This window comes from Zophobas morio, unplaced genomic scaffold, assembly GCF_036711695.1.
Source record: "Zophobas morio isolate AGI-343-1 ecotype UQ-CSIRO unplaced genomic scaffold, CSIRO_AGI_Zmor_V1 ptg000012l, whole genome shotgun sequence".
Classification (NCBI taxonomy): domain Eukaryota; kingdom Metazoa; phylum Arthropoda; class Insecta; order Coleoptera; family Tenebrionidae; genus Zophobas; species Zophobas morio.
In genome coordinates this window covers 15,747,713-15,768,382 of record NW_026972117.1, presented here as the reverse complement: position 1 = coordinate 15,768,382, position 20,670 = coordinate 15,747,713, and the positions used below count along the sequence as shown (strand labels likewise).

At 40.1% G+C, this 20,670-nt stretch overlaps 4 protein-coding genes across 9 annotated transcripts in view; 1 reads left to right on the top strand and 3 right to left on the bottom strand.

The window, feature by feature from the left end:
• Nucleotides 1-3,387, top strand: part of LOC135127902 (epidermal growth factor receptor) — a 158,849-nt gene extending 155,462 nt beyond the window's left edge. For all 5 annotated transcript variants that reach the window (XM_064054581.1, XM_064054580.1, XM_064054579.1 and 2 more), the window contains 3 exons: nt 35-436; nt 491-1,922; nt 1,976-3,387. In XM_064054581.1, coding sequence (XP_063910651.1) covers nt 35-436; nt 491-1,922; nt 1,976-2,677 — 2,536 coding nt within the window. In that variant the 3' untranslated portion in view covers nt 2,678-3,387. The remainder of the gene's footprint in view (nt 1-34; nt 437-490; nt 1,923-1,975) is intronic.
• Nucleotides 3,388-3,800: 413 nt separating this feature from the next.
• Nucleotides 3,801-14,417, bottom strand: LOC135127900 (muscle M-line assembly protein unc-89). 2 transcript variants are annotated; one of them, XM_064054575.1, is made up of 4 exons: nt 14,292-14,417; nt 12,962-13,027; nt 6,079-8,037; nt 3,801-6,031 (listed from the first exon to the last, which is right to left on the bottom strand). In XM_064054575.1, the coding sequence occupies exons 1-4, from the start codon at nt 14,359-14,361 to the stop codon at nt 3,816-3,818; spliced, it is 4,311 nt and encodes a 1,436-aa protein (XP_063910645.1). In that variant the 5' UTR covers nt 14,362-14,417; the 3' UTR covers nt 3,801-3,815. The 2 variants fall into 2 exon arrangements, with proteins under 2 accessions (XP_063910645.1, XP_063910648.1); XM_064054578.1 differs by lacking the exon at nt 12,962-13,027.
• Nucleotides 14,418-14,814: 397 nt separating this feature from the next.
• LOC135127894 (uncharacterized) lies at nt 14,815-16,943 on the bottom strand. The gene is made up of 2 exons (XM_064054563.1): nt 15,602-16,943; nt 14,815-15,553 (listed from the first exon to the last, which is right to left on the bottom strand). Exons 1-2 carry the CDS (start codon nt 15,602-15,604, stop codon nt 14,921-14,923), a joined length of 636 nt encoding a protein of 211 aa, XP_063910633.1. The 5' UTR covers nt 15,605-16,943; the 3' UTR covers nt 14,815-14,920.
• A 182-nt stretch (nt 16,944-17,125) lies between these two features.
• On the bottom strand, nt 17,126-20,321 carry LOC135127893 (uncharacterized). The gene is made up of 2 exons (XM_064054562.1): nt 20,250-20,321; nt 17,126-20,194 (listed from the first exon to the last, which is right to left on the bottom strand). Exon 2 carries the CDS (start codon nt 20,192-20,194, stop codon nt 17,258-17,260), a length of 2,937 nt encoding a protein of 978 aa, XP_063910632.1. The 5' UTR covers nt 20,250-20,321; the 3' UTR covers nt 17,126-17,257.
• Nucleotides 20,322-20,670: the final 349 nt, after the last annotated feature.

The window sequence follows — 20,670 nt, the reverse complement described above, 5'->3', positions numbered from 1 at the left end:
CAAAGTTCATCTTCTTAGTGTCACTCCTTTTCAGGATTTATCAAGCAAGCCACACTTTGTGCAAGCGTTGCCACGAGGAATGCGGTTCTTCGTGTAAAGGTCCTGGTGCGGACAAATGCAACACCTGCAAGCATTTCCAGGACGGCCCTTACTGCGTTCCTGAATGCCCTACTAACAAGTACGCTGAGAACGGACAATGCAAGAGCTGCCACCAGAACTGCGTTGGAGGTTGTATGGGACCCTCAAACACGGTCGGAATAAACGGCTGCAACTCCTGTGAGAAAGCAATAATGAACGAAAACGCCACCATCGATTATTGCTTGGACAAAAACGAGAATTGCCCTAATGGGTACTACTACGAATACTTGGGACCTCAAGAGCACGAGTCCCTGAAGTCAATGGCCGGGAAAGCAATTTGTCGTAAATGTCACCCTAGGTAAGTACCGCACACCACACTCTCATAGCTTTGTTATTTAATCCGTCTTTACAGATGCAAACTCTGCACCGGCTACGGCTTCCACGAACTAGTTTGTCAAAAATGTACTCACTACAAAAAGGGCGAACAGTGCGAAGACGAATGTCCATACAACGACTACGCCGATAACGAAGTTCAAGAATGCAAACCATGCGATCCAGAATGTCGTGGGTGTACAGGCCCGGGACCCGAAAACTGCGTATTATGCGAAAATTACAAAGTCTACGATAATGGAGACCCTTTAAGTAATTCGTCGTTCCGTTGCATGTCTACTTGCCCGCCAGAATTCCCCCACCGGGCATTTCCGGATAACGCCAACGCCTATTGTTCTGACAGACCTCTTACCATGTCATCAACGAGTTTCGGAGACAACAATTCCACCATCATTGTAACCACGGTCGGCATTGTCTTGGCCGTAATCACGTTAATAGTGGGATTCTTGATTATCTGGATCTGTCGCAAGAAAGTTAAGAACGAAGAGAATACGTTGAAAATGACGATGGCGTTGACGGGTCTTGAAGATGAACCCTTGAGACAAACGAATGTTGCTCCTAATTGTAAGAGACTAAGAACAATCAAAGAGACGGAACTCAGACGAGGTAACGTCTTGGGACAAGGAGCCTTCGGTATAGTGTATAAAGGGTTCTGGATACTGGAAGGAGAGAACTCCAAAACGAACAAAATCCCAGTGGCGATCAAAGTCTTGAATGACAGCAAAAACACAAGTCAGGGTAGAAATAGTAGTCAAGAGTTTTTGGACGAAGCCTTCATTATGGCGAGCATGGAACACCCAAATTTGCTTCAACTATTGGGTGTCTGTATGACTTCCGAGATCATGCTCGTCACGCAGTTGATGCCCATGGGATGCTTATTGGACTTCGTGAGGAAAAATCGTGACAATATCGGCGCGAAAGAGCTCCTGCGGTGGTCCACACAAATCGCCCGAGGGATGGCATATTTGGAAGAAAAACGTTTAGTCCATCGGGATTTGGCGGCGAGAAATGTGTTAGTTCAAAGTTCCTCAACCGTTAAAATCACAGACTTCGGTTTAGCCAAATTACTAGATGTGAATGAAGACGAGTACAAGGCGGCTGGAGGGAAAATGCCCATCAAGTGGTTGGCTTTGGAATGTATTCAGCACAGGATATTCACACACAAATCCGACGTTTGGGCGTTCGGCGTAACAATCTGGGAATTGTTAACCTTTGGAGGCAAACCCTACGAGAACGTGCATGCCAAAGACGTTCCCGAATTGTTGGAAAAAGGGGAAAGGCTGCCACAACCCGAAGGATGCAGTATCGACGTCTACATGATCCTCGTGAAGTGTTGGATCCTGGATGCCGAAGGCAGACCCAGCTTTAAAGAGTTAGCCGAAGACTTCAGCAAAATGTCGCGCGAACCCGGAAGATATTTAGCAGCCCCAGGGGACCGAAATTACTCAACTCAGGTACGTTAAAACAACATGGAAAATGATTTGAGTGTAATTTTGTGTTTGTGCAGGAGGAGGACTTGCGCAATTTAGCGTCAACTCTTGAAACCTCGGGTAGCCAATCTGAGTTCGACGAGTGTCTTCAACCCAAATCCCGGGCGCCTCTTCACCCGATGGGTTGGAGTTCCTCGATGTATCCTTCTCCGACCCCGGACAAGTACTGGAAGTCGGCGTCTCAGACCAACTCCGACGGGAGTTGTAACCCTCAGTACCAAAACCATTTGAATCGGAAATTGCTCAAGTACCCTCCAAGCGCTCCTCCGTTCCCGAATGGAATGAAGGTTCGCGACGACGTCTCGTCTGACGAGTACGACTCGGGTCCTTCCAAGGCCCAGGTGGGGAGTTTGAAGTTGGACTTGCCGGTCGACGAGGACGACTACCTCATGCCTTCGCCGCAGCAGACGCAAGGGGCGTCTACGTACGTCGATCTAATCGACTCCCAAAACACGGACAATCCGAGTCAAAGTGGTGTGTTTAGATCTTTAGACTTTTATAAGAACAACATCGACAATCCGGAGTATCTTATGAGCAATGAAGCGGCTCCCAGCCAAACTGTAGGTCTTCCTGCCATTCCTGAGAATACGAATTTCCCGCCGTTCCAGCCGCAGCGCAGTTCCGAGGAGGAGTCGGATCACGAGTACTACAACGACTTCGATAGGCTGCAGAGGGAGCTGCAGCCGCTGCAGCGGAACAAAGATGGCGCTATCGTCTGACGGACTGATGTGAATGATGTACAAACAAGTAACGGCCTTTCGTACTTTTGTTATATAAGAGGGGATGAGGCTGTGTTCTACTGCATATTGCTACTTAATTCCCATAGGTTTAATATTAGGAACTAATGTCAAAATTATGACAATAATTGGTGCCATTAATTGCATATGGCATGGTTTTTGTATATACATATTACAAAATGAGTCTATAAGATCTTGTATATACCTAAAACGTATTTTTTAGTAGTTTTTAAGAATACGAATAAATAACCAGTTGGGTGAGTTGCGGATGCGCCTGTCCTATGTATTCTTGCCCAATCGTATCTGTGATAAATTTAATAACGTTGTAACTTACGTAGAGAGTGTGAATACGAAAAGAAATATTTTTTTTATTCTCTGACCAAGAAGAGGTTCAACAACTTAACGTCAGGGTCAGGGTTAGAACAAGCCCAGTTATTGTTTTTTCATTATTTTTGTTTTTTGTTTATTCCATATGAAATGAATTCCTGTAGTTGTTAGTTATTCTGGGAAAGATCTTAAAACGTTCGGTCTCAAAACAAAATCTCATTTGTACATAATTTTATTTATGTAGAAATAGATTATTTTTGTTACTGTATGCACTAGACTTGTGCCATTCATGTGAACATGTGCCTTGTTATTTTTCCATAGTAGTATGTTTATAAAAATTTTTAATAAATACATATATTTAATAAGTGGAGTGTTTCTGTTTCCCCTTTTTATGCACATGCTGAATATAAGGTAAAGCGTAACTATAATACCTCAGTAACCGTCCAGGAAAAAACAAACTCCCTTTGGAAAGGCTGACTTTAGTGATATCAACTGAAAGACAGTGTTACTGGCAAGAAGTATATACATCGTTTATTTTAATGTACATACATTCGTTCCCCGGAAGGTAAATAAGTAAATAATTCATAATTGAAATCATAGATTTCATACATATCGTATAACACTGTATCCTCGTAATATTTTGCACACGATAGAGGATTAAAATCGACGAAGATTCTCACACAACCTTAAAGTAAAAATACAACTACACAAAAATCTAAATAACAATATAGGAGTGCATTAACTGGAGTGAGTACAAAGACTAAAGAAAATGTAACAATTTTCGAAAAGACATTTATTTTTTTGTCGTTTTTGTTTTATTGAACCGTCGCACAATCCATTTGGGTATTCGCTTTCCAATTTCATTCTTCAACTGTCTGTAAACCATAACCAACAAAACAGGGATTGCCAAAAGTTCGTTACTGAATAAATACAACCAGCAAGCAACAGCAAACATTGCCAAATCTGTAAGATAATCAACGAAACTCTTGACTTTAAACTCTGCTTTTGCCAGCAATTCTTCTTGGCGCTTGTCGTTCGGGGTCGACGTTCTGGAATCACTGGAATAATTTAATTCCAGTCCGATAGAGGTTTGCGTCATGATTTCCTTCAATTTCGGTTTAGGTTTAGCGAGTGGAATTGGAGACGGCGATGGTGTTCTTCTAGTGGTGGTCTTTACTTTCATGGGAGAAGGTGAAGATTTTCTCTGCGAACGTCCGGACCAATTTTCTAGTCTTGACGGGGATTTTGTGGGTGTTTTTGATCTTGTGGAAATTCTACGACGTCCTTCCTGCATACTTCTGCCACGCTGCTGACTTGGAAGGACTCTGTGAGGAGAAGGTGAACGCGACGGACTTCTGTCGCTTCTTTTTTGAACCGTTTCAGGTTTATAAGGTTTAATAGTGTTTGATATTTGTAGTGGTTCTTGCTTGACTGGTGGTGGAGAAGGTTCTTTTTCCTGGAGATTTAACCATGTAGGTTGCATGGGTCTTAATGGTACTTGTTCTTTAATGTCGGAACTTCTCCACGGTGTCTGAACAGGTTTGGGGATTTCTTCAGGCGCTTTCCAAGGTTGCTGGACTGGTTTAGGTTCTTCCATTGTCTTATTTAATGGAGTTGTATCTTCTTTGTCTTCTGTGTCTTCAAGAGCGTCCCAACTTCTCTGAGTCGACTTTGGTTCATCAATAGTTTTCCAGTTAGTGATAATTTGCGGATTGCTCCTCTTTCTTTGTCCATAATTTCTCACAATATCCATATAATGATCGACGACAACTTTGGCTTCCTCTTCGTCTGTTTTCTTCCGTAATAGTTCCTGTGGAATTACGATACTTGCAGCCGTGATTCCACAAAGTGTAGCTACCGCTGATATGTTTTGACCCGGTGCAATATTAGACGAAGGCATTAAGTTTTGCGGTATGTTAGCCTTTTCCGTCTCACTAACTGAAAACGATCTTTGGAAAATTTTATTCGATACTCCTGGTCCCAGTGTTGGCTGCGCTAATGACTGGGACCGTTCTCTTGTGATATCCTGCGGCTGTCTAAATTGTGGTCTAGGAGAGTGAGAACGCGTTTTTGCAGAAGCTGTTTCCTTAAGTATCTCCTTTGGTGTTTCTTTCACTACCTCCTTCGGTGTTTCTTTAATAACGGGTTCCACCTTTTCTTCCGTTCTCTTCAAAATAGGTTTTGGAACAAAATTCGGGTCAGGCAGTTTGTTGCGTTTTGTTAAGATTTCAAAAGGTTCGTCTTTTGCTGAAAGCTGTCGTGGTCCAGTCATGAACCCTGGATGGTACGTATCTTCATCTTCATCGCTGTACGCTCGTGGTGGCGGCTTTTCTTCATAGTTTCGTTCATCCTCCGAAGATTCAGTTTCCGATTCCGATAAACTCTCTTCGTAATCTTCCATCCACTTGTCTTCATCCACGACTTCGATGCTGCGTTTTTCAAAACTCGACTGACCTTTGAGTGCCATTTTAGTTCTCACTTTTTCGAACTCTTCTTCTTCGCGTTCTTCGGATTCGGATCTTTGCCGCACCATTTCTTTTTTCGTCGAGTCTGGACTGGTGTTAGGTTTCGGCGACTTTTGTCGTTTGTTTTCTACCATTTCAGTCAAGTCGCCCGAATTCTTCAAACTGAACCTTTTTTGCGCCCATAGAAGTTGTTGTTGGACGACACTTCCTGAAGATCTTCGCCGGGATGGTTTCCGTTCAAGTCCAACGATATCCGTATCATCCTTCGAGTTGATTTGTATTTTCGGTATTTCAATAGTGTGTTGACCGTCATAACTGAACTTCCTGCGTTTCCGTAGTTCTTCTTCTTCAGCGGCTGCAGCTTCGTTGAACCTCATCATGGCGCGCTCGTGTAACAACTCGGTGGAACTTGCTGAAGGTTTGAGATTTTCGAAAATTGGTGGTTCCACTCCCAGTTCTGGTGCAGATAAGGAAATCGGAGGTGGAATATCGAATTCGTCAAAATCAAACGCTATGTTTTGAGAAGACCTCCGTTGGCCTGAACCTGAAATATAGTTTGATTATTTTGTACGGTATTAAAAAAATGGGTACCTTTTTCTTGACGGTCCGGATACAGAACTAACATAAACTCGGAACTTTCTTCGAAAGTTTCCGATTTTTCACGAAGAAAGCTGCGCTTGTCTTTGGGGCTTGGTGTTTTGTTTTTGTCTTCGTTTACGAGAGACGATTTGGGGCTGGGGGTTTTAGCGACGGGTGCGGGACTTGGACTAGGTGATTTAGGTGGAGGTGGAGAGATTGGACTAGGAGTTCTAGGGTAAGGAGAAGGACTGGGACTGGGAGTTCTAGGTTGGGGCGAAAGGCTTGGGCTGGGTGTTTTAGGTTGAGGCGAGGGACTCGGGCTTGGTGTTTTGGGTTGTGGTGACGGACTAGGACTTTTAGGTTTAAGTGCAGGTGGGGGACTTAGAGATTTAACAACAGCAGGAGCAGGAGGCGGTCTTTCAGGAGGGCTAGTTCTGATATAGTTCGATTTTGGTAAATCTACTTCGGTTTTCTTGACCTTGATTTCCGGGCTTCCGTAAGCTAGTTCACGGGCTAAAGACGCTCTGTCAATAAGAGTTTGTTGACTGAACTCTTTCCTAGTAGCTTTAGGAGAAAGATCAGGCGTTTTAGGTGGACTTTTAATTCGATTCCTGTCTGGTCGTTTTGGAGTTTCATCACACATGGTAGTAAAAGCTTCGACTTTGGCGGTAGAAGATTGGGATCTGGGTTGAGTTTTCTTTCTCCTGGCGGCAATAGGGGCTGCAATTTCATCAATAATGTCTTTGGGTTGACTTCTGCTACGTGCTTGGGGCGAAGTTATGCCTCTCTTGGGATCTGGTATAAAAACAATATCAGATTCTTCGCTAGGTTCACTCACTCCATATGGACTTTCTGCTTTCACTCTAAATTTGTACTCGCTCCCTTCAATCAAGTCTCCCAAGATCGTGGTTAGTTGCCTACTGGTGGCTGCTTTAAGCCAAACGTTCCACCCTAACCTGTAATATTCTATAATATAGTTACCGATTTTGCAACCACCGTCATCGTCAGGGATGCTCCAAGACAAAGTAACTGATCTTCCGAGAGTCATAACAACCCTGGCTTTACCAGGAGGAGACGGCTTGTCGGTTATTGTAACTAAGAACGAAGTAATATCTTCCCCTATTTTATTGACAGCCTTAATTTGGTACTCTCCCCTATCGGTTCTTGAAGCTTCCCCAACCTTCAAAATCGAGCATTTATCGACGTATTCGATTTCATATCGATCGTTATTTTGAATCGTTTCTCCATCGTGGCTCCAAAAAACCAGAGGAGTCGGACGTCCAGCAACAGACACTTTCAATCGTAAAACTTCACCAATTTCGAACAACAATCCATCTTCATACTGCCGCGGCAATCGTATACTGGGTGGTGCTTCCAAAGACAATCTAGCTTTCGTGGAAGCATGTCCAGCTTTATTTGTGGCTGTACATTTAATCTCTCCTTCATCCGATAACGCACTTTGGTGTATAGTCAAAATACTTTTATCATTCTCTGTAAAAATCCTCGTCCTGCGACTACTGAATATCTCAAACCCGTCCTTGAACCAGCAGACTTTAGGCGGAGGTTGTCCCAGAAAGTGGACAATGAACTCCACCTTGTCGTTTTCCAGCACCGTCACATCTTTCAATTCTTCGGTGAACTTGGGGGCGGTGATTGCAAATTTTTGGAGAGTGACTGTAAGGGGTTCGGATATCTCGCTGGGGTCTGATAAGCCGACGGCATTTTCTGCGCGTACCCGAAATTGGTACCGCCAGCCGGGTTCAAGTCCACTTAGGGTAAGTTCTGGGATAGGACTAAGAACTGGAGCAGCGCGGACCCAATGGGGTGAACCTGTTCGACGGTGTTCCACGAGGTAGCCGGTGATTGGAGAGCCGCCATCACGGATGGGTTTTAACCAGACGATGGTCACTAGGTCGGGTGTTAAGTCGCTGTCGGATGAGAGGCGCGGTTTGCCGGGTGGTGAGGGGCGGTCTAAAACATTGTAGTATTAGAAACTAACAAAATTGACTATAGGTTGGTTGTAAAGTGTATATGTCAGGGTTTCTCTCTGACGAAGACTTAAAATAGGTACATCACTATTTGTGTTAGAGGTGGAAATGCAAGATTTGCCAAGGGTGCTTTAAAAAAAAAGGTAGTCAAAAGGGCTTTCTGATTTATAAAAAGTTTCAGGGACTTCACATTCAGGTTTAAAACGTTTTTTTCTTACACGGCTGAATTTTCAGCAAATTACTTATTTAAATTCTCTTAATTATAATCTGTTATGAAAAAGTCATCAAGTTGGCGTTATTAAATTGTAGGTTTATTGCATACTTCACAATGTTTACAAAAAATCAACGTCAACTTGATGACTTTTTCAATTGAATACCTGATATGTACTAGTAAAAAAAGTTAAAGTATTTTATGTTTTGGTACTCTGTAAATAATTTGTTGAAATTTATTTTTGTGAGTCTCAATACTTTTACGTAGTACACCAACCACGCAAAAAACACCAAAAAATGTTAGTAACTAAAAAATAACGTTCTGAGTATACCCATTTTTAAGCACCATGTATATACTAGTATTTCGACATATTAACCGATGTCTTTATTAAAAGGTCTTTATATGTTTGAAAGGAATATTGGAAAGACTAGTAATTTTTTAATTAATTCAAAATTTTCATAAATATTTTGGAGGACAGTTAAAAGAAAATTTTTAATGCTATCGTATAGTTCCAAAAATTTCAGAGTCCGTGTTTAATACACCTAAGTTTAACGTATCAGATTTTTTTATTCAAAAACCAGACACAAGGTGTCCCCGAGATTCTTTCAAACTACTTCAAAACCAAAACCAAAGGGATCCGCGAGATTTTTTCAAACTACTTCAAAAACCAGACAAACGAGATGCCCATGATTCTTTCAAACTATATACCAACTTCAAAAACCAGACACAAGAGAGTCCCGAGATTTCTTTAAAATATGTACTTCAAAAACAAAACAGAAGGGGTCTCCAAAATTCTTTAAAACTACTTCAAAAATATTGTGAATCACTTAGATCAATTTCTTGATATGTCCAGCTAAGTCATTAAAAAGCAGCTAATTTTTGATATTTTACGAGGTACCGACTTAGGCATTTCTTTTAATAAATTTTAAATTTGTGTTCCTTTTTTATTGTGTTTGATGTATGATTTTATTTGTTTTATTCTTAGGTTAGTTAAGTTAATTATCAGTAGGTATACACTGTTAACTAACCGTTTGTACTGTTGTGCAATAAACTTATCTATCTATCTTTATCTATCTATCAAAAACCAGTGCTCGAGATTCTTTCAAACTATTTCAAAATCAAAACAAAAGGGATCCCCGAGATTCTTTTAAACCACTTCAAAAATCAGGCACAAGGGGTCCCTGAGATTCGTTAAAACTACTTCAAAATCAAAGCAAAAGTGGTACCCATGATTCTTTAAAACTACTCGAGGAACCAGATATAAAAGGTCCCCGAGATTCTTTCAAACCACTTCAAAAACAAAAGGGGTCCCCGACATTCTTTCAAACTACTTCCTAAACTAGACACAAGAAGTACCCGAGACTCTTTCAAACTGCTTCAAAACCAGAACAAAAGTGATCCCCGAGATTCGTTAAACTACTTCAAAAGCAGACATAGGATGTCCTTGAGATTCTTTCAAAGTATTTCAAAAATAAAACATGAGTGGTTCCCGAGATTCTTTAAAATTATTTCAAAAACAACACAAAAGGGATCCCCAAGATTCTTTAAAAATACTTCAAAAACCAGACAAAAGAGGTCTCCGAGATTCTGTTAAATCACTTCAAAAACAAAACATAAGTGGCCCCCGAGATCCTTTCAAAGTACTTCAAAAACAAAACGCAAGGTGTGCCCGATTCTTTTAAATTACTTCTAAAACCAGACACAAGAAGTGCCGGAGATTCTTTCAGACTACTTCAAAAACAAAATAGAAGGGGTCCCCGAGATTCTTTAAATTTATTTCAAAAACAAAATAAAAGGGATCCTCGAGATTCATTAAAACTACTTCAATAACTAGACACAAGAAGTGCTCGAGACTCTTTCAAACTGTTTCAAAAGTAAAATAGAGGGTGTTCGTAAGATTCTTTCAAAATACTTCTAAAACCAGACACAAGAGGTGCCTAAGTTTCTGTCAAACTACTTCAAAAATCAGATGCAAGAGGTCTCTGAGATTGTTTTAAAGCACTTCAAAAAGAAAACAGAAGTAGCCCCTGAGATTCTTTCAAACTACTTCAAAAACAAAACGCAATGTGTGCCCGAGATTTTTTCAAATTTTTTCAAAAACTAGACACAAGAGGTGCCCCAGACTCTTTAAAACTGCTTTAAAAGCAAAACAGGGGGTGCCCCCAAGAATCTTTCGATCTACTTCTGAAACCAGACACAAGAGGTGCACGAGATTCTTTCAGACTACTTCAAAAACAAAACAGAAGGGGTCTCCGAGATTCTTTCAAATTACTTCAAAACCAGAAGAAAGGGGGTCTGCGAGATTCGTTAAAACTACTTCAAAAACCAGACACAGGATGTCCTTGAGATTCTTTAAAACTATTTCAAAAACAAAACATGAGAGGCCCCCGAGATTCTTTAAAATTATTTCAAAAACAAAACAAAAGGGATCCCCGAGATTCTTTAAAATTACTTAAAAAATCAGAGATTATTTTAAACCAGTTCAAAAACAAAACAAAAGTGGTCCCTGAGATTCTTTCAAACTATGTACTTTAAAAACAAAACGCAAGGTGTATCCGAGATTCTTTCAAATTACTTCAAAAACAAGACATAAAATTTCGGATGGTTGAAGATATCTCAGTGATCATTTAAGTAATGTTAAACGAATGAAAAAACCCAATAACATATGTTTATGAAACGATTTTTGTAAATACCGTGATTTTACATTGAAATGCTTTTGCCGCCTTGTTGAAATAGAAATTATAGTCGAGTGATCTCATAACAGTAAGGGACAAAATTGAGTACGTTGAAATGACCATACCTTTCATAATCAACGTTAGCGACTATTTAAATTTAACTCTAAATTATCTTTGATTCTTTCTCAGATTTTTGAACCGAAATACCGATATTATGACACCACCAAAATAAAAAGTGTTTCTCGTTGTAATATTTTCTTGCCTTCAAGTTGAACAAACAGTTAAATCTTAAGTACATTGACTTGCCCCACGTTCCCCTACTGGAAATACAGCCAAAACAAAAATAAAAAGTGTAGGCATCTACATATAGTGTTAATGTACACAAATAATTCAAAAATCAGATGTAGGATTCTGTTGCCAAACTCCCACGAGCACTAACTAAAAAATATGTTATTTACTTTTTTATTGACGTTTTCAGTTGGTTTTGAAACGGCAAGACCTGTTTTGTGCGGAAGACGGAAAATAAGAATTAAAAAAACATCTAGATGATGTCGTCAAAAACGTAAAATAACTATAACTTCGTCGTGTCAAAATATGAATCAGCATGAATGAATGAATACGAAAACAACTCAAGAACTAAACGCATGGTTTTATTTATATTTAAATATGCTGCAAGCATTACGAATTCGATGTTGGTATATTTTTGTCAATAATACAATTTTTCGTCTCACACGTAAGTACATATGTTTTTCTTAAGAGGGATTAATTAAATACGAATCTGTAACCTACATAATTATTTTCCATACAATGAATGAATGTATGGAAATTTCAACATTAATAATAATTAATGCTGCGTTACACAACCATACAAAGAATCTTAATTTAATGTGGGTAGGTATTTACGAAAGTTGTTTTTATCTCTTACAATTTTCTGTTAAAGACTAGGTATTTTTAAGCAACAAGTTTTTATCGCTTTACGCAAATTATGACTTGAATATGGCGCACTTCTTTTGATTTTACCTGTGTAAACTGGACGTCGACTCAGTTGGTTTTAGCGCAGGCTGTTCATGCGACTTTCACGAGATCTGTGCATCAGGTCAAGTTAACACAAACATTATTACTAAGCTACAATACCAAGGTAAAATTATAAGTACCGACGTAGTATTAACTAATTAACTCCATCCGAAAACAAAGTACTTTGCATCTGCGATAAGAATCATAGTCGCCTGTTATTGATGGTGAAGTTGGTGTTTCTCAGTTTTTTTCTGGTAATAAGCTGAATTCGCGTGAAGTGTTTACAATCTCCAAATCCCTACCTACTTGGTAAACGTTATCTCTAGATCAGAAAAAAGCAATGTTAGACCTATGCTTCAGTAATCACGGGTTGCAACGGATAATAATTGATAATTTTTCACAATTTTCGCCGTGGATTATACTAGGTGTCCCTTTGTGTCCAAGAGGCAATATTTTCCTATTAATAGAAAGATTACAGCAGTAAAATCCAAATTTAATGGCATCTTTAATAATACATTACACTTATTAACACATGTCACTTAAGTACGGACTATTAAATACTCAAGTGTAATACAAAAGATAATGGATTTTTGTTGTTTTTATGTTTTTTTTAAAAATGTACAATTATTAGAAATTTTATCGATAGAGATCATTCCATTAGGTGATGGTTTGTTTTAAACATAATTGATTGGTTTACTTTGTTCATGTAACCAGCACATGCTAAATCAGAAAATAGTACAAACACATAGATGATTGTTGACTTACCCCAAAACATAATTTTACACGTGGTAAACTTTAATTTCGATTACACTTCCTGTGTTTTCAAACAAGTATTCAGATCTGAACCCATTCAAATTGTCATTAAATTTGGTTGTTGCCACATATCGAAATTCCACCAATTAGGCAACTATTGCTTTTAAACAAACTTTTGGACACTTAGTACAAGTCACTCGTGTCTAATAATGTAACTAGCTGCTAGAAATTTTCTAGGAATTCTACTTTCTTACCACAACTCTTGAAAGGCTCAGGGCTTTTATTGTCCACATTTGCCTGAATTTCTTGAACATCTGAAACTGCCAATCTTTAAATTTATCATGATCTAAAGATTGTGGTAACACAGTGCCGTACAAAGATTATTTCCTGCTTTTTAACGAAGCTTCTATGGGGTATCATCTGTATAATTGTCTTACTGTCGTGTAGACTCACTCCCCAAGACAATTTGAAAATGAAAATGTCAAAAAAAAAGATTAATGAAAGGAATGATAAGTGATTCCTTACAAGAAAAAAAGTGGTATCCAATAAGGCACTGTATTAAGAATTTCATCTTCTACTGCAGCTAATGTGCCAGACGCCAGTGCAAGAGTTCATTCCAGATTTAAAAAATTAAAATATGCAGAGGTGCAGCTTGCTTGTAAAGTGCAAAAGGCATCATCGTGCGAGTTATTTTGCTGAAAAATAACCTAGAGCGTACTACTTGAGATTTTTTTTTAAATCAGCCGTAAATAGACCGAACATTCGCAAACTGCTCATACTTTTAGAATTAGTGGCGTAAAAAAAGGAATATCAAAAGCGCAAATTTTATAGAAAAAAAAATCATGAGAGTCAAAAAGTTTCAGCCCGCATGCTTCGTTACGCCACTGTTTTTCAACATTAAAATATTCATCAAACTGAAAGTTAAAACGGTTTTCTTTTAATCTGAAGCAAAGTTGAGTTGACAAACAGCCAACAAGCATTTTTGAAGAATTCTTTACATGTGTGTGCCAAATTTATAAAAAAGAAAACCTAAAACAGACTTTAAAAAACAAGGGGGGATAATCAAAATAAAGAAATCAGGTAAGTCGTTAAACGCTATTTTGTTTTCATAAATTTACTACACCATAAAACTTCTTATTAACGATATCAATTTGCTTACTTTATTGGTTCATGCAATCGTTATTTTTAGAAACGGGGATTTTCAAAACTTGTTCACTTCTACGGTTATCTTTCCATTGTTGTCATTCTATAGACCTGTCAGTATTAACAATAGCTCCTCACTGACAAATTATGATGCTATTATTTGTCGCAATAGCAACAAAAACAGTTTCGAAATCTGTCATGTACAAGTAACTCCTACAGTATTCTACTTTTCCTATCTCAAGCCCCCTCATCCAAGAGTAAATTTTAATAACAATGACATACCGACTATGCAGCGTTGCCGCAGATAAAAATAAGCCACACAGTAAAAACAGCGCGTACAGAAATAACACCAAATTTCAGCTATAAATCTACAAAAGCCATCGTCCGGCCCGATCTAGCACCGCCAAACTTGACATGGAATTTTCAAAAAACCACAACTACCTGCAGCTTTCCAGTGTACTTGTTTCTTGTTTCTTGGTCGAGGATGGGGCTTAGCGTGAGTGTTCCCCATAGCACACTATCATCTTCGCAAGACCGTCACCACTGTGCCAGCACCAGATAAATATAGAACGAACCTGCTACAATATCCATGAGGAAAATGCTGAAATGAGACGTATAGTCAGGAACCAACAAAACACGGGATTTGAATCTTTGAAAGAATTAAAATTGTAGTTAGGGGCTTACTGATCCTCATTATGGATAATAGATTTCTAATAATGTTATTTTCGTGAAGAAATATTCATATCAGTCATGTAAAATTACGCATTTATAACAGATAAAACATTACGTTAATAATTTTATTAAGGGCGGTTACTTACTCGTCTAAACTGTAGTGATATACCTATCTTGAGTTGTCAATGAATTATTAATTTTTACATTTGTGCATATTCACAGTGTTTTGAGGTTTTAAAAATATGATCAGCTGAATTAGTTTGACTGGTTTGACAGACCTGAAACTACATAATACACAAAAATAATTCTTTATTGAATAAAACAATTACTACACAAAGAATACATACAAAACCAGTCTAGAGAACATAAATAGAAAACAGAAATAAAAATTAACACGTTCAAGGTTTAATAGTGGTCATCTCCCATCCGCTAAAACCGTATATCATCTGGAGAAAATAGTCAATATCAACACCAATTTCTTTCAATTTCATCATGATCTTCTGCAAAGCAGGTTGTGCCAAAGCCTTCTCCAACAGATCCCTAGAAGTGGGGCTTGAAAGTTTTTCTCTCAGCTTTTTGTTAGCTTCATTCTGGCCACTCTTCTCCAGATATTCCTGCAACCCTTTTAAAATCTGGATTCCGTAAGTAGCTTTCACATCCTGGATGAAACTAGCAAGACTCGGCTGCACCCCTTCTATTTTAAAACCTGTGACATCTGTATCGTTAACGCAAACGTTTAACTGTTTAATCATGACGTCGAAGTCGAGTCCGGCTTCTTTGAGAAAGTTCTTGTACTCGATCCACTCGGGGTTGTTGCGGACGTCTTCGACCATGGCGATCCACTCCGGAGATTTGAAGTATGTTACAGTAGCCTGGAAGCTCGGATCGTTTTGAAGATGTCTCGTTTTCAGTTCCTGTATTTCCTTCACAGGAAGGAAGTCCTTGAGGTCGTCAAAAGGACTGGCATTTTCCATAACAGGAAGAGAGAACGATGTTTGCAAGATTGCAAATACGACATAAGCGAATAAAACCTGGATAATTTGGGGGTTAAAGAAGTCGTTTTGGGTTAGTCGACTTACCATTTTGGTATACAAGGTTCGAGTTTGAGGAAATTCAGAAGGAGGGTTTGTCTTGTGTGTTTTTTCGTCTGTTTAGGGTTTGTTTAGTGGTTGCTAAGGCAATCGGAAACTGCAAGGTTGATTTTTTTAAACAATTTGTGGAATAAGAACGTGCAGAAAAAATATCGGAACAAAATAACAGTTTAGAGAAAGATTGATATTCAATCAATAACAAAGTCAAACTCGACATTTTTAGAACAAAAGAGTTATTTTGGTGGTGCGCCCCAACCTAAGAATTCGTAGATAGCATTCAATACTTCGGTTACGTCAATTTCTTGCTTGGTTAGTTTTTTTTTTTAATATCTACAACTTCAGGCGTCTGAAGGACTTCATCAACCAAAGCTTTGATATCTTGGTGGTGTAGAAATCTTGGAAATACGGACTATGTAGGGATTTTTCAGTTAATACAAGGAGGATATCGTCAACAGGGATTATGGCTTCACTTTCGTCGAGGAAAGATCTAAGAGTTGAAATTTCATCGGGTTCAATTCCTGGAGTGACATCGATGATACTCTTGATGGTAAAAATAACCAAATCCGTTGAGATTCCGGAATTTTTGAGATAATCAATGAATCCTTGAGCAGTGGGTTTGGCGAGAACTTCATCGACAAGAGTATTCCAAGCGCCACGAAGACAGATACGACCGCAGGGTCATAGCCGACGTGTCCATAGAAGACCGCAAGAAGATCACCTAGAGGGCCCGCAGCAAAAATTTCTAGCAAAAGAGAACTGTTGCTGGGCGTGGGTGGAGAACCCTATCCGAAGGACTCGTAAATTGCGTCCAGTTCTCTGGCTACGTCAACTTCTTGGGTGGTTAGTTTTTTCTGAATGTTTACAGCTTCAGGCATCGGGAGGACTGCATCAGCCAAAGCTTGGACTTTTTCACTAGCAACGGTAAGGTAAAAATTTTAGAAATAGGGGTCATTGTGAAGTTTATCGTTTATCAAAGCTTTATACCCCTCTATAGCATGATAGATGCAGAATCATCAAGGTACGGCCTAAGACTTCCAGTTTCATCGGGTTTAACTCCTGGAGTGTCATCATTCATCATTGATGATGTCCTTGGTCCAGGCAGTAATGAATTCGACTGGGATTCCGGCATTGTTGAGATAATCGTTGAATTCTACAGCAATTAACTTCGTCCGAGTTTTTTAATCAACAAAATGATAATTAAATCAACTGCCTTTTTGTTTACAATTATACATAAACTCACCATTTCTTGGTCCTAACAAAGTTTTATGACCACTTAGACTCATTTAGACGAATAATGTCATAACAACACAGGCGGTGGGAATCCTCGTCAAAATGATAATCATAAGCGTGACACTTTGAAATTTACTTGAATTACAGAGTTAAGCTGGTGGTTTATGGCTTTAATGACGAGAGGTTGAGAATCTTTAACTTTAAAGTTGTCCAAAGTTAGAAGGACATAAAATGGTGGGTTCAGTATACTTCTCTTTCAAAACAAAATAAGAAATATGTAGGTACTATGTATTACATTGGTTTATTAAAATAAAGGAATTCTAAAATAATAATGTCAAAATAAATCAAAATATCATGACACTTTATTGTAGAAGTGGGATTCGTGTCAAATAAACATTTTTATCAAAAAAAAAGTTATTTTGGTGGTGCGCCCCAACCGAAGAATTCGTAGACTGCGGCCAAAACTCCAGCTACGTCAACTTCTTGAGCGGTGAGCAATTCTTGAATGTGGACAGCTTCCGGCATCTGGAGGACTTCGTCAACCAAAGCTTTGCCATCTTCGCTGGCGATGGTAGTGTACAAGTCTTGAAAATCAGGACTGTTTTGGAGTTTGTCGTTGACCAAAGCAAGAAGATCGTCAAGAGGGATAATAGCAATGACTTCGTCTAGGAAAGGTCTGAGACTTGCGGTTTCATCGGGATCAACACCAGGAACGGCACCATCGATGATGCCCTTGATGGCAGAAATGAGCATATCGACTGGGATTCCAGCGTTGTTGAGATAATCGATGAATTCTACAGCTGTGGGTTTGGCGAGAACCTCATCCACGAGACCGTTCCAAGCATCACTTTGCAGGTAGGTGATGACAGCGGCGACCGCAGGGTCACTGGCGACGTGTTCATCAAGGATGGCAAGAATGTCATCGATAGGAAGGAGGGCAACGATTTCTAGGAAATCTGACAGAAGGTCCCTGTGGCTGATTTTTCTGGCTGTTGGTGGAGCACCCCATCCGAAAAATTCGTAAACTGCGGCCAAAACTCCGGCTACGTCAACTTCTTGAGCGGTGAGCAATTCTTGAATGTGGACAGCTTCAGGCATCTGGAGGACTTCGTCAACCAAAGCTTTGCCATCTTCGCTGGCGATGGTGGTGTACAAGTCTTGGAAATCAGGACTGTTTTGGAGTTTGTCGTTGACCAAAGCAAGAAGATCGTCAAGAGGGATAATAGCAATGACTTCGTCTAGGAAAGGTCTGAGACTTGCGGTTTCATCGGGATCAACACCAGGAACGGCACCATCGATGATGCCCTTGATGGCAGAAATGAGCATATCGACTGGGATTCCAGCATTGTTGAGATAATCGATGAATTCTACAGCCGTGGGTTTGGCGAGAACCTCATCCACGAGACCGTTCCAAGCATCACTTTGCAGGTAGGTGATGACAGCGGCGACCGCAGGGTCACTGGCGACGTGTTCATCAAGGATGGCAAGAATGTCATCGAGAGGAAGGAGGGCAACGATTTCTAGGAAATCTGACAGAAGGTCTCTGTGGCTGATTTTTCTGGCTGTTGGTGGAGCACCCCATCCGAAAAATTCGTAAACTGCGGCCAAAACTCCGGCTACGTCAACTTCTTGAGCGGTGAGCAATTCTTGAATGTGGACAGCTTCCGGCATCTGGAGGACTTCGTCAACCAAAGCTTTGCCATCTTCGCTGGCGATGGTGGTGTACAAGTCTTGGAAATCAGGACTGTTTTGGAGTTTGTCGTTGACCAAAGCAAGAAGATCGTCAAGAGGGATAATAGCAATGACTTCGTCTAGGAAAGGTCTGAGACTTGCGGTTTCATCGGGATCAACACCAGGAACGGCACCATCGATGATGCCCTTGATGGCAGAAATGAGCATATCGACTGGGATTCCAGCATTGTTGAGATAATCGATGAATTCTACAGCCGTGGGTTTGGCGAGAACCTCATCCACGAGACCGTTCCAAGCATCACTTTGCAGGTAGGTGATGACAGCGGCGACCGCAGGGTCACTGGCGACGTGTTCATCAAGGATGGCAAGAATGTCATCGAGAGGAAGGAGGGCAACGATTTCTAGGAAATCTGACAGAAGGTCTCTGTGGCTGATTTTTCTGGCTGTTGGTGGAGCACCCCATCCGAAAAATTCGTAAACTGCGGCCAAAACTCCGGCTACGTCAACTTCTTGAGCGGTGAGCAATTCTTGAATGTGGACAGCTTCAGGCATCTGGAGGACTTCGTCAACCAAAGCTTTGCCATCTTCGCTGGCGATGGTGGTGTACAAGTCTTGGAAATCAGGACTGTTTTGGAGTTTGTCGTTGACCAAAGCAAGAAGATCGTCAAGAGGGATAATAGCAATGACTTCGTCTAGGAAAGGTCTGAGACTTGCGGTTTCATCGGGATCAACACCAGGAACGGCACCATCGATGATGCCCTTGATGGCAGAAATGAGCATATCGACTGGGATTCCAGCATTGTTGAGATAATCGATGAATTCTACAGCCGTGGGTTTGGCGAGAACCTCATCCACGAGACCGTTCCAAGCATCACTTTGCAGGTAGGTGATGACAGCGGCGACCGCAGGGTCACTGGCGACGTGTTCATCAAGGATGGCAAGAATGTCATCGAGAGGAAGGAGGGCAACGATTTCTAGGAAATCTGACAGAAGGTCTCTGTGGCTGATTTTTCTGGCTGTTGGTGGAGCACCCCATCCGAAAAATTCGTAAACTGCGGCCAAAACTCCGGCTACGTCAACTTCTTGAGCGGTGAGCAATTCTTGAATGTGGACAGCTTCAGGCATCTGGAGGACTTCGTCAACCAAAGCTTTGCCATCTTCGCTGGCGATGGTGGTGTACAAGTCTTGGAAATCAGGACTGTTTTGGAGTTTGTCGTTGACCAAAGCAAGAAGATCGTCAAGAGGGATAATAGCAATGACTTCGTCTAGGAAAGGTCTGAGACTTGCGGTTTCATCGGGATCAACACCAGGAACGGCACCATCGATGATGCCCTTGATGGCAGAAATGAGCATATCGACTGGGATTCCAGCATTGTTGAGATAATCGATGAATTCTACAGCCGTGGGTTTGGCGAGAACCTCATCCACGAGACCGTTCCAAGCATCACTTTGCAGGTAGGTGATGACAGCGGCGACCGCAGGGTCACTGGCGACGTGTTCATCAAGGATGGCAAGAATGTCATCGAGAGGAAGGAGGGCAACGATTTCTAGGAAATCTGACAGAAGGTCTCTGTGGCTAATTTCTTTTACCGGACGGTGAACACTAGGAGCGGCAAAGCCGACTCCCAGGCACGCCAAGAACACCAACAACAGTTTCATCTAAGCAGAGAAGTAATATTTTAATAATTTAGGGTATGAAATATTTAGTGCTTACCTTAGTCTTGATTTCACCGGAACACCAAGGAAACTGATTTCGGAGGGAGTAAGCATTGATTTTATAGCAAAATGATCGTAAACAATTGACGATTTTTGAATTAGATAACTATTTTTAAATTACTTGAGAACAAAATAATTGTTAATCTTATAGATAACGTTAAAGAAGTGGGTTAATTTATCATTTTGACAGCTGGTCCATCCAAATTAAAAATACATTATTTTCTTGTATCATTGTTTCTTTTGCTTATCTTTCTGATCACATATCGAATAAACAGAGTGCTAGAGTGATTACCAAGAAACACGTAATCTGTTTAATTTAAATCAGTTTGATTCACTTTTGTGAAAACAATCGAAATCTTTGTTTTTTTTTCTAAATAATTTACAAATCCAGAACTACAAGCGTTTTTATGAAGACTATT